Source organism: Ailuropoda melanoleuca, chromosome X, assembly GCF_002007445.2.
Source record: "Ailuropoda melanoleuca isolate Jingjing chromosome X, ASM200744v2, whole genome shotgun sequence".
Lineage (NCBI taxonomy): Eukaryota > Metazoa > Chordata > Mammalia > Carnivora > Ursidae > Ailuropoda > Ailuropoda melanoleuca.
The window spans coordinates 30,818,976-30,831,227 of record NC_048238.1 but is presented as its reverse complement, the minus strand read 5'-3'; the positions used below and the strand labels follow the sequence as shown (position 1 = coordinate 30,831,227).

At 38.6% G+C, this 12,252-nt stretch overlaps 1 protein-coding gene across 1 annotated transcript in view; it reads right to left on the bottom strand.

Annotated features, from left to right (window-relative positions):
- Positions 1 to 7,771, bottom strand: part of CFAP47 (cilia and flagella associated protein 47) — a 484,475-nt gene extending 476,704 nt beyond the window's left edge. Inside the window, exons 1-2 of the mRNA XM_034649559.1 lie at positions 7,542 to 7,771; positions 3,360 to 3,511 (exon numbers count right to left, since the gene is read on the bottom strand). Of these exons, the coding sequence (XP_034505450.1) occupies positions 3,360 to 3,511; positions 7,542 to 7,727 (338 nt within the window). The 5' untranslated portion in view covers positions 7,728 to 7,771. The remainder of the gene's footprint in view (positions 1 to 3,359; positions 3,512 to 7,541) is intronic.
- Positions 7,772 to 12,252: the final 4,481 nt, after the last annotated feature.

Sequence of the window (12,252 nt, the reverse complement as noted above, 5' to 3'; positions counted from 1 at the left end):
GGTTATAAAAAAAAGTAATAGGAGAGGGGCGCCTGGGTGGCACAGCGGTTAAGCGCCTGCCTTCGGCTCAGGGCGTGATGCCGGCGTTACGGGATCGAGCCCCACGTCAGGCTCCTCTGCTATGAGCCTGCTTCTTCCTCTCCCACTCCCCCTGCTTGTGTTCCCTCTCTCGTTGGCTGTCTCTATCTCTGTCAAATAAATAAATAAAATNAAAAAAAAAAAAAAAAAAAAAAGTAATAGGAGAGATCCTTGTGGTATTGGAACAACCGAATATCTTGACTATGGTGGTGTATACAAAATCCTACACAGGTAATAGAATTGTACAGAACTTACACACACACACACAAACACACACACACACACACCTTCATTCAGCCCTTTCTGTCATACTTTAAGAAGGCAGTGTTGTCCTTATGTTGCAACTGTGATAAGCAGCTGACCTCTGATGAGAGAGAGCATACATTATGGAGACAAGACAAAATTCCTGTTTTCAAAGGCAGAAGCATCTTCAACTCTCCTCTCCACATATAGTACAAACAAGCAAATCCAAGTGCAACTCATAATTATGTCAATGTGCAGAATGAACCAAAAATGCCCACACTTAAAATAAATTATAAAATGTAAATTAAGGGACAAGTGAGTGGCTCAGTTAGTTAAGCCTGTGCCTTTGGCTCAGGTCCTGATCCCAGGGTCCTGGGATCAAGTCCCACATGGGTCTCCTTGCTCAGTGGGGAGTCTGCTACTCCCTCTCCCTTTGCCCCTCCCCCGGCTCATGCTGTCTCTCTCCCCCAAATAAATAAATAAAATCTTTAAAAATATGTAAATTAAGTATTTGCAATGGGCTAATAGCTTACTCCTTTCCTACCACGTGTCAGCTGTTTGATTTCTGTATAGAATGCGATGCTGTACTTAACCAGAGCTTCTCAACAACATGGAGAACCAAATAACTGCAGATCTAAATTTAGCTTATTTTTTTTTAAGATTTTATTTATTTATTTGACAGAGAAAGATAGCCAGCGAGAGAAGGAACACAAGCAGGGGGAGTGGGAGAGGAAGAAGCAGGTTCCCAGCAGAGGAGCCTGATGTGGGGCTCGATCCCAGAATGCCAGGATCACGCCCTGAGCCGAAGGCAGACGCTTAATGACTGAGCCACCCAGGCGCCCCTAAATTTAGCTTATAAGAATAAAAAAATACAAGGGAAATTTTAAAAAGCCATGTCAAATACCAATATTAATATTAATATTCTAATATTAATTCTGCTGGTGGTAGACAAATATACACAAAAGAATACATCTATGGAATGACATCTTGCTAAGAAAAAGGAAGATCCATATGTGCATGTATATGAAAAAAAAGCACTTTAAAATGTTCACATTAGCCTTAACAGGTAATTTTATAATAAACAAAAATACACTTTTTTCAGTATGAAATGAAAATGGCAATTTCCTGGTCAAATAAATAATCTATATCAAAGTTAATCTCCAAATCAGTTACAATTGACCCTTGGACAACACAGATTTGAACTCAGTGAGTGTACTTACATGCAGGTTTTTTCTATAATACAATACTATAAATGTATTTTCTCTTCCTTATGATTTTCTTAATAATATTTCTTTTCTCTAGCTTACTTTATTGTACAATTACAGCATGTAAGACACACAACGTACAAAACATGTGTTAATCAACTATTTACGTTACCAATAAGGCTTCCAGTTACCAGTAGGCTATTAGTAGGAAGAGTCAAAAGTTACGCATGGATTTTCAACTACATAAAGGTTGGCGGCTCTCACCCCTACATTGTTCAAGAGTCAACTGTACTTAGTTCTGTGTTCTGCTCATTATATCAGTCCACATTTTTCAACCAATCTCAAAAGAGCACAATTTAGATTTTTTAAGTCAAACATCTTCATTATTTAAAATTCAGTGAAATAATTATATTAATAATTAAATTAAAATATGGAGACAGGTTCACAAGCCATTTAAGAACACAGTCATCATAAAAACAGAGAGTAGAATGGTGGTCACCAGAGCCAAGGGAATGGGGAAATTGGGGGGATGTTGGTTAAGGGTACAAATAGGGAACTAGTAGATAAATAAGTCCTGGAGAGCTAATGCACAGCATAGTGATCACAGTCAACAACGCTGTATTATAAGCTTCAAAGTTACTAAGAGATTAGATCTTAATTGCTCCCACCACAAAAAAAAATGGCGATTATGTAATGGGATAGGGGTATTAGCTCACCCTAGGGTGGTAATCACATTGCAATATGTAAAGCACCTGGGTGGTAGTCGGTTAAGCATCTGCCTTCAGCTGAGGTCATGATCCTGCGGTCCCAGGATCGAGTCCCACACCAGGCTTCCTGCTTATCCGGGAGTCGGCTTCTCTCTCTGACCCTCCCCTCTCTCGTGCTTTCTCTCTCTCTCTCTCTCAAATAAACAAAATCTTTTTTAAAAACTGCATATTGCAATATATAAATGTATCACATCAACATGCTGTCTAACTTAAACTTGTACAATGTTATGTGTCAATTGTATTTCAATAAAAAAAAAAAAAGATGAGAAGGAGCAGCCACTGAAGAAATGTAGTACCAGGGAAATCAAGAGAATAAAGCAGCACAAGAAGGCAATAATGGTTAATAGTGTGAAATGCTGCTGAGAAATGGATTAAGATAAAGACAGGAATTACCAACAGACTGGCAACATGCAAGAGCTATTTCACTGGAAAGCTCAGGAAGACAGCCTGTCTGGAGTTTTGAACTGAGAGTGGAATGTGAGACTGTAAAGACAGCAATACAGCTTTCTTTACTAAGTCTTGCTGTCAAAAGGTACAAAAAAATACAGTAGAAATAAAATATGATGTGAGTCAAGGAAAAAAACAGAATACATGCAATTGTTGGATGTTTTTATCTTAATTAAAAATACCAGAAAACTTGGGGCACTTGGGTGGCTCGGTCGGTTAAGCACCCAGCTCTTGATTTCGGCTCAGGTCATGATCTCAGGGTCATGGGATCAAGCCCCACAGTGGGCTCCGTGCTCAGAGGGGAGTCTGCTGGAGATTGTCTCTCTCCCTCTGCCCCTCCCCACCCCCATGCTCTCTCTCTCAAATAAATAAATCTTTAAATAAATAAAATCTTTTAAAAACTTAAAATTCAAAAAAATTTTTAAAATACCAGAAAACTAGCCTTCTATTTGTTTTAAACACCACAGGTTGCTAAAAATTTGTCCTTTAAGTTCAGCTGTAAGGAAACTACAGATACAAAAAGTCCTATTAGCCAGAGAAAATACAAAATATTACTTTGACCCTTATTTTTATTTGAAGAGTGCTGAAGATGTTAGCATGAAGTATGGAGAATACATACCCAACTAGAGGGATCTCTATTGTTTTCTTTCCTATTGAAATAAGTAGCTGGTCAAAAGTGTCTTCATCTTTATCAGGATGGTATTCCACCATAGCTGTCATCTGAAGTCCAGAAGCAAGTGCCTTATCCAGATTGGTCAAAATCAGTTTGAACTTTAGTGGGAGAAAAAAAAAAAAATCAAATGATACATCATAACTCCTAATAAGGAAATAATATGAGCAACGGCAGTTAGAAGTATACATTATTTCTGGAGCTATATCAATACATAGACAATATTCCTTCCCTAAAGGCAAAGACTTAATTACCATACGTGTATGTATCAGATTCTAGATCCTTCAGATATGCGTTTAACAGTACATGGACTGAAACTGACAATGCAATCAGTTGAGAAACATGTAAATGCTCACAGCCTCCTTGAGAAGTATGAGGTACTTAAATAGAGAAAAAAGGGAGAGCACAATCTAATAAAAATGTTGCTCAATCATCTATATATACAAACACATCCATACATATACATATGTATGTATACACATGTACATATAGCATTTTATACAGTTTTTGCATGGGACTTAGAATTCAAAACTTGGAGGAAATATAAAAAACAAATAGAATAAAGAGGGGAAAAAACACTTTCATTCTTGTAAACCATTTGCTAGACTACAAGAAAAATATGAAGGGATAAAAAGGACTACTATGTGTTGGGCACTCACAAGACGTCAAGCCTTCTACACCATTTATCTCATATCATATACTTCTACAGTCCTATAAGGCCGATGTTAAGCCTTCCAGAATACAGATGAGGAAACTGGGACTTGTAGAGGTTAATTCATGTCTAATGTCACTGTGACCATAAGGATTCAAATCACACATCTATTTGACTCTAAAATGTAAGCTCTTTCCCCACAACTGGAATGAGACCCTTTCCTGAATATATAATCTCCTTAAGGAAGATTATATATCCCTAGAAAGTTAAAGAATACAAGCCAAGGACTAATTAATTGTCTTATGAGTCATGGAGACGTAAGTATCATGGAAATCCATGAGAAAGCATGATTATTATGGGCCAGAAAGGAGTGTACTTGGCCTAGGCTTAGAGAATGGTCATAAAATGTGAACAAGGAAGTAAGGTGCTCCCTTTGCAGGCAGGAAAATCTCAGACACAGAGAAAAGAATAAGCAAAATAGTCTCCCAGCAGGCAATTAATAAGCTAGCCTTGCTGGGCAAAAAGCTTCAATCAGTAACGAAGGAGGGCTGTTGAAATTAATTATTCAGGGCTTTTTCATGCCAGGCTGAGTCTAAGCAGTACTTCCCAGCAATGAAGAACATAGAGCAGGGGAGTGATCGGTTGACACAAATGGTCTGAAAGTTTCACACTTCCAGTAAACTTCTTATACCTTAAAACTATCAGATATAGTCCAACTCTCAATCCCCCTGCAATTACAGAACAGTAAGAAAACAAGCGATCAATTATTCCCTGCATAAGCCTGCGGGTGTTAGAAGTACACTTATCAGGTGTGACTATTTTCCTTTAAAGAAGCTGGATCTTCAAGAAGAAAAACCAGGATGGGGCGCCTGGGTGGCTCAGTCAGTCAAGCATCTGCCTTCAGCTCAGGTCATGATCCCGGGGTTCTGGGAAGCAGCCTGGCACTGGGCTCCCTGCTCAGTGAGGAGTCTGCTTCTTCCTCTTCCTCTGCCCCTCCCCCGGCTCGAATAAATAAATAAAATCTCTCTCAAATAAATAAATAAAATCTTAAAAAAGGGGGAGGGGGAACCAGGGCTTCAGCAGCATGTGCTTTTGGTCAAACTACAAGTTGCTGAGCCCTCTGAGCGGTACGCAAAGGTGTGTAAGACACAATCCCTACCTAGGAGCTGATGGACGGACCCCGGAGGTAAAACTAACATTTACTAGGAGTCATCAGGACACAAGTCCAAACTATAATAAACGTCTGTTAATGCAACTGGTATCCAGTAGGGAAGAAATAATTTGGAGATAAGATGATAAGACAGCAAAAGAGAACTCACTTTGACCCTCAAAGATGGGTGGGGTTTGGAAAAGGGTGATTCTTGCAGGAGGTGGGAATTAAAACACGGGTCAAAAGAAAAGGGAGTCTAGGGGTGCCTGGGTGGCTCCATTGGTTAAGCGTCTGCCTTCGGCTCAGGTCGTGATCTCAGGGCCCTAGGAGTCCCACATCCGGCTCTCCGCTCAACGGGGAGTCTGCTTCTCCTTCTCCCTCTGTGCTCTCTCTCAGTTGCTCTCTCTCTCAAATAAATAAATAAAATCTTAAAAAAAAAAAAAAAAAGAAGAAGAAGAAGAAAAGGGAGTCTGAGCCATGGGGGTAAAAGGGGTTAATTTTAAGTAAGACTGGCCTGATCCAGCGGCCACACAAGTTGGCAAAACACTGAAGATGAGGGCTGTGTCTTCTTTATTTTCTACCAGCAACCCACAGTAGATGGCATATAGCACTGCATATGGTTCATCATAGGTAGTCAACACAAAGACAATGCAGCGTCTTGAGCCAGGGCGGAAAACAAGTACTACTGTCTATTAGGAGCATCATTTTGTAAATAATTATGAACAGTGGTGATGACAACGCTCTTTATAGAGTATCTTGTTTTTATTTATTTTCTCTGCAAGACAGTTAATACTTTTTTTGCTCATCTATCTCTTTCCTAATTCCATTTATGTCTATGAAGGACCAGGAGTGCATATGGTCTTGCAACAAAGAGAAGTTCACACTGATAATGGGCTCATGACTTTGGCCTCTAACTAGTAAGCTTACCTGGCCATTCTCTTGTCAAAGACAAGACTTGTGATCTAAATAGTTCTCCTTCATAACACTTGATACAAACTAAAACTAATTATATCATTTTTCTCCTGACTACACAAAAACCACCCATATGAGTGTCTCCTGGACATCCATAAAATACTGTTTGCCCCTATCTGGGATTTTCAGACATACTTTCAATTGTTCAATAAATATGCAGTGAGGTAGTGAAATAATCAATTTTTTCCCTAATTTTACAGTACTTGGAGTAATCAGGTCATTTTTGATTTAAAGAGTAAATAGCCTCTTGTGATGTACTATTTTATTATAAAATATTTATTACTATTGTTAAAACATGCCCATATAAAAATGAACAAAGCACGATTCCATTTATATGAAACTCAAGAAGAAGCAAAACTAATCTGTGGTGTTAGAAATCAGTACAGTGGTCACCTCCATGGGGTGATTACTCCAGGTACTGAAGGGAACCTTCTAGAGTGGTGGAAATATTCTACGATTTGACCACAACAGTGGCTACATGGGTGTATAAATATATAAAAATTCATCAGACTTTACTTCCGAGATTTGTGCGCTTTAGTGTAGGTAAATGGTACATCAATTATTTTAAGTGTAAAAAGTAGAACATGAAAGGCCTTTTTCTCATTGTCTTTCTATTCATTACAGTACATTTTTCAAACAAACATATGTAATTTTAACAAAAAAATTACAGATACCTTTCTATTTCTGTACCTAGAAGTTCTGCTGCATTCAATACTATTTATCATTAGGAATGTCCCACCAAAAAAAATCAGGTTATTTATCACTTACATGTCATTTATCACTTACATATCAAAAATTCTTATCACCTTTCTTATAGCAAAAGTTTTCTTGATAACAGGTGATCATAGTAAACATCCACTCACACACATGATCTAAAATAACAGACTGAGGTACAATTTTGTCAATTTTTAAATCAGAAGACTGGGACAGCCTCTAGAAACATTAATTTTGCATAGTAGGTGCTCAACAAATGTTTGTTAGAATATGAATTTTGTTAATGTAATTCTACAGTATATATGCATAAATCTGGGCTGTTAGGAGACAGACATGGAACCCCCTTTCCCTTCTTTCCAAACCCAGAATGATGAAGTTGGGAGGTTCTAGATCTACTTTTCTCCATCCTGTCTCCCAAAGCCAAAAAAAAGTAAAAACACAAAACAAAGCAAAACAAAACAAAAAGGCTAGCACACATAAACACCGAGAGACCTATATCACCGCTCCCTGGGAAGGTCAATCCTGCCCCCATTCCCGCAGGAGCCCGGCCTCTACTCTCCGGGACAAAGCAGGCACCCAGGTGGGGAGGCGTTCTCAGAGCCCTGACGCTCCTGAGGTCCTGCTCCATCCCCGAGTGTGTTACCTGTGGCTTGAGGGGCTCCTGAAACCGGATTTTCTGGCTGCAATGGCCGAGATTGTGTACAGTAACTGGGAGGCGGTACACCCTCCCGGCCAGCGCGTTCAGGAACTTCACCTCCGAAGGGGTTACCCGCAGCTGCACCTCCTTCTCCACCTCCCCGGGGACCAGGGAGCCCCTCTCAGTCTCCATGGCGGCCCTCTAGGTGGCCTGCAAACGGTAGCTGGCTTGACCTACAGTGGGCCAGTATGGACGCCGTCGCTAGGCAACCTACAGACACCGCGCGCTCGCCTCAAGCTCCACCCCCATTGGTGCAGCCCAAACTTTGTGCGTCGGCTTTCCCGAACAGAGAATGCAGGCGAAAGAACACAGGGATCGCAGGCGTCACCAGAGACGCTGGAAACGTTCTATGACAGCCCAGATCCCAGAGGCATCTCACTTTGTCATGGCCTGGCAGGATTTTAAGATCACATTGTGGGGTGGGCATTTTCTGGACCTCTCTTAAGACAAAGCTTAAAGAGCAGGGAAAGTGATGTGCCCACGGAGTCTATTAAAGCAAAAAAAAAAAAAAAAAAAAAAAAATGGAACAGTAACAGAGGAATTCCTTGGAAGCAGAGTCAGGGCCCCCAGGGTGTCCTGCTCTTTGGCCTTTAGGCTATGGTTACTAAAACTGTAATAGCAATCCTCTGGGTCTTTTGTTAAAATGCAGATTATGTTTCCGTAGATCTGGGGCAGGGCCTAAACTGTTTTGTAACAAGGTCCCAGGTGATTCCAACGCAGCAGGTCCAAGGACCACACACTGAGTACAGAAGCTTTGGAAGTTTCCTTAACCACTCTAGTGTTAAGTTTCTTCATTTGTGAAACCGAGGTGTTGCTCAGAAGACTGAGATCAAACCTTTTCATTTCTAGCTAGAGGAGCACCTTTCTAACAAGCCCAGATTCACACTGCCCAATCCCTACTCTCTCTTCATTCTTTATCTGCTGTGATGGTCTTAGAGTTTTAAAACGTATTAGGTGAGTGGTATTTCCCTGCCTTAAATCTGCCTCTTACCATAACTTCACAACATGCTGCTTCTAGGAACCTTTATTAATTTGGAGTCAAGCTCTGCAGATATATACTGTGTAATTTTATATATTTATTATATTTACAAAAATATATAGATATAAATATATTTATATCTGCTTATATATAAACATACATAGAAATATATATACTCACATTACATATATGTATTTATACTTTCACTTCCTCCGTGCCAACGTACATAACTTTCACTCTGAGAGGCCTGGCCTTTCCATTTGCTGGCCAGTTATTTATCCTTCAAATCCACTGTTTCCCCCTTCTCACCAACTGTTTCAGTCCTTTAAACAGGTCCACTGAGCAATAGGCATGAAGATTGTCCATTTATGACCTATTGTGGCAATGTCTCTGAAGCGTACATCAAGTAATTTATATTTAGTTTTCAGGACTTCGGAAAAAAGGCAGTTTTAGATCTCAAATGATTCCAATCAGAAAAATGGGAGAAAAATCAAAATGTTAAACGTATTTTCTCTCTACAAACCACCCTCTTTTTACCAAAGACAGCCAAATTAACACTAATTTCTATGTAAAATAAGTCATTTCCAAAAAAAAGTAAGCAAGGTATCAGGCTGAGATTTCCAAGGGGCTTCCTTGGCTCCATAGAGTCAACCTTAGTTCTTTAAAGCTGTCTGGTCATATCTGAGCCTGTACATGTCTTTCTCAGATATGACATTTCAGTCAAAGCCTTGGTAATATAACCAGTGTTTCCAATTGTGCCCTGTTACAAGAACTGAGTTTTATTGAATTTATGCAAATACATACATTGCCATAAAAATATAAGAATACTCACTGAGGGGTGCCTGGGTGGCTCAGTAGGTTAAGCATCTGCCTTTGGCTCAGGTCACCATCCCAGGGTGCTGTGATCAAGTCCCACATCAGGCTTCCTGGTGAGCCTGCTTCTCTCTCTCCCTCAGCCACTCTCCCTGATTGTGCTCTCTCACGCGTTCTCTCTCTCTCAAATAAATAAATAAAACCTTAAAAAAAGAAAAAAGAATAAAGAATACTCACTGAAGAGTTTCTGAATTCCGGAGGGTTCAAGTACAGAGAAAAGGTACATGTTTCAACTTGTTCACAAAGGTATGTTTTATTAAAATTGCTGTTAAGTCAGCTTAAGAGAAAAAGTTTTCTTAAATCTGAAAAAATAAAATATTTTTTAAAAGTCAGCAATATTCCAAACAAGAAGTCATAAAAAGTATAATTATCTTCCTCAGTTCATTCAATCCCATATTATTAATTCTTGTTCTGCTTGACTCTAATTTTTCCACTGGTTTCAGAAATTTTTACCTAGTTCAGTTTTATGATCTTAAGGTTATCAGAAGCCTGTACTCAGAGGTTTTTTTCTGTCTCATTGAAGATGAAGCAAACTTACAGGGAGTTTTTATGAAGGCATCTGAGTACAAGTATAACTGTGTGTAAATGATAAAAGACTTAAACATGGCCATGGTTACAGATCTGGTCGAGATCATTACCATGCAATTGACGAGGAAATTTGGTTATTTTTGTGACACATATCACTTCAAGATAATAACATACCGAGACATCAGATAGCTAAGTGTTTCATATAGTTCTTATTAGACTTATTTTAATACTATATCTACATAAATATAATCTAAGAGGGTTTAATATAACTTCTCGCACAATGTTGCTGCCATGTAACTTAACATACCCAATAAGTCAATTCAGTTTAATTTCTCACAGTTTTTTTTAAACGTTCCAGTGGCCTATGGGAAATTTTCAGTTAGATTTTAGTCAAAAGACTTCATTTTAGAATTTGATTTTGGGAAGTATGTGAAGGAATATCAAAAGTTTTGAACATTTGATTGAACAGGATCACAAATCATTATGGAACAATATTTAATTATCCATTTAACCAAAGAGACAATAAAAGATATCAAAGGCAAATACAGGTTACATACTTGTGAGCAAAATTTTGCTCTTTTATTAAAAATTGAGCTACCCTATGACCCAGCCATTGCACTACTGGGTATTTACCCCAAAGATACAGATGTAGTGAAGAGAAGGGCCATATGCACCCCAATGTTCATAGCAGCATTGTCCACAATAACTAAATCATGGAAGGAACTGAGATGCCCTTCAACAGATGACTGGATTAAGAAGCTATGGTCCATATATACAATGGAGTATTACTCAGCTATCAAAAAGAACGATTTCTCAACATTTGCTGCAACATGGACGGCACTGGAGGAGATAATGCTAAGGTGAAATAAGTCAAGCAGAGAAAGACAATTATCATATGGTTTCTCTCATCTATGGAACATAAGAACTAGGAAGATCGGTAGGAGAAGAAAGGGATAAAGAAAGGTGGGTAATCAGAAGGGGGACTGAAGCATGAGAGACTATGGACTCTGAGAAACAAACTGAGGGCTTCAGAGGGGAAGGGGGGGAATGGGATAGGCTGGTGATGGGTAGTAAGGAGGGCACGTATTGCATGGTGCACTGGGTGTTATACGCAACTAATGAATCATCGAACTTTACATCAAAAACCAGGGATGTACTGTATGGTGAATAACATAATATAATAAAAAATATTATTATAAAAATTTTTTTTGCTCTTTTAACATTCAGACTCAGTTTTCTTAAGTAACCAAAGACCTGAAAAATACAAGAAATTATTTCGGCAAACATAGAATCATTGTGTTTTAGGCAGATAACTTAAAATGTAAAGATAAACTTTTGTTTATAATTCCTTACGAGGATGTTAAGGAGAAAGAATTTACTCTGCCTTTCAAGGTCCCTCTAGTTAGACTAAGAATCAAATTGACACGAGACAGATTAGCAGGAGAAAATCAAATTTAATAGTGTACATATGTACAGGGAAGCCACACAGACGTGGAAATTCCGACAGGCACCTTGAAGCTTATGTGAGCTAAGGAGAGGGGCAGGGGTTGGAGGATAAGTAGGGGAGAAAGATCATTAGCAAGACAGTGAAAGAAGATGGTAGAAAACAAAGTTTGCCCTATTATGCAAATACGTTTCTTAGGTAAATAGGAATCTCTGTTAATTGCTCTCTTCCTGATACAAGCAGGCAGTTGAGGGGGAGGTAAGGAGCTTTTCCTGAATCTGCTGGGTTTTCATCACTTTTAATTTAAAATAATGTTCATGCCAAAGTGGCCTATCTTGGGGCTGCCTACCCTTGGCCCCTAGTAAGAGCAGATCAGTATTTCAAAAAAAACTTCGCACTTTTAACAAAGAAAACAAAAACTTTGCACCAGGGTACTTTTGAAATTAAAACACATTTACTCATTTAAATGTATCTTAATTTCAGCCAGTACTGATCACACATAAAATTTTTCAAAGATTCTTTCTCCATAAACCTTCTACAACTTTCTTTTTCTACATTCAGATCTTGTCCTAAATTTTTCGTCTTTAAATAACCAGCGTCACTTTAGCACAAAATTATCTTCATTTCCCTCAACTAGCATATATTTTTATTCCTCATATTTTTTCTTACCAAAAACACATATCTAATTTTTCTCACACATAGAGTTGTTTTCCTTATTATTTCTGCTAGTCTTGATTACGTATATTAGAATTCTTAATGCTTAGAAACCTTAATTTCTAGTAAAAAAACTAAGTAGTGTGCAATTGTAAACTCTGTTACACCAGAGTTCTTTG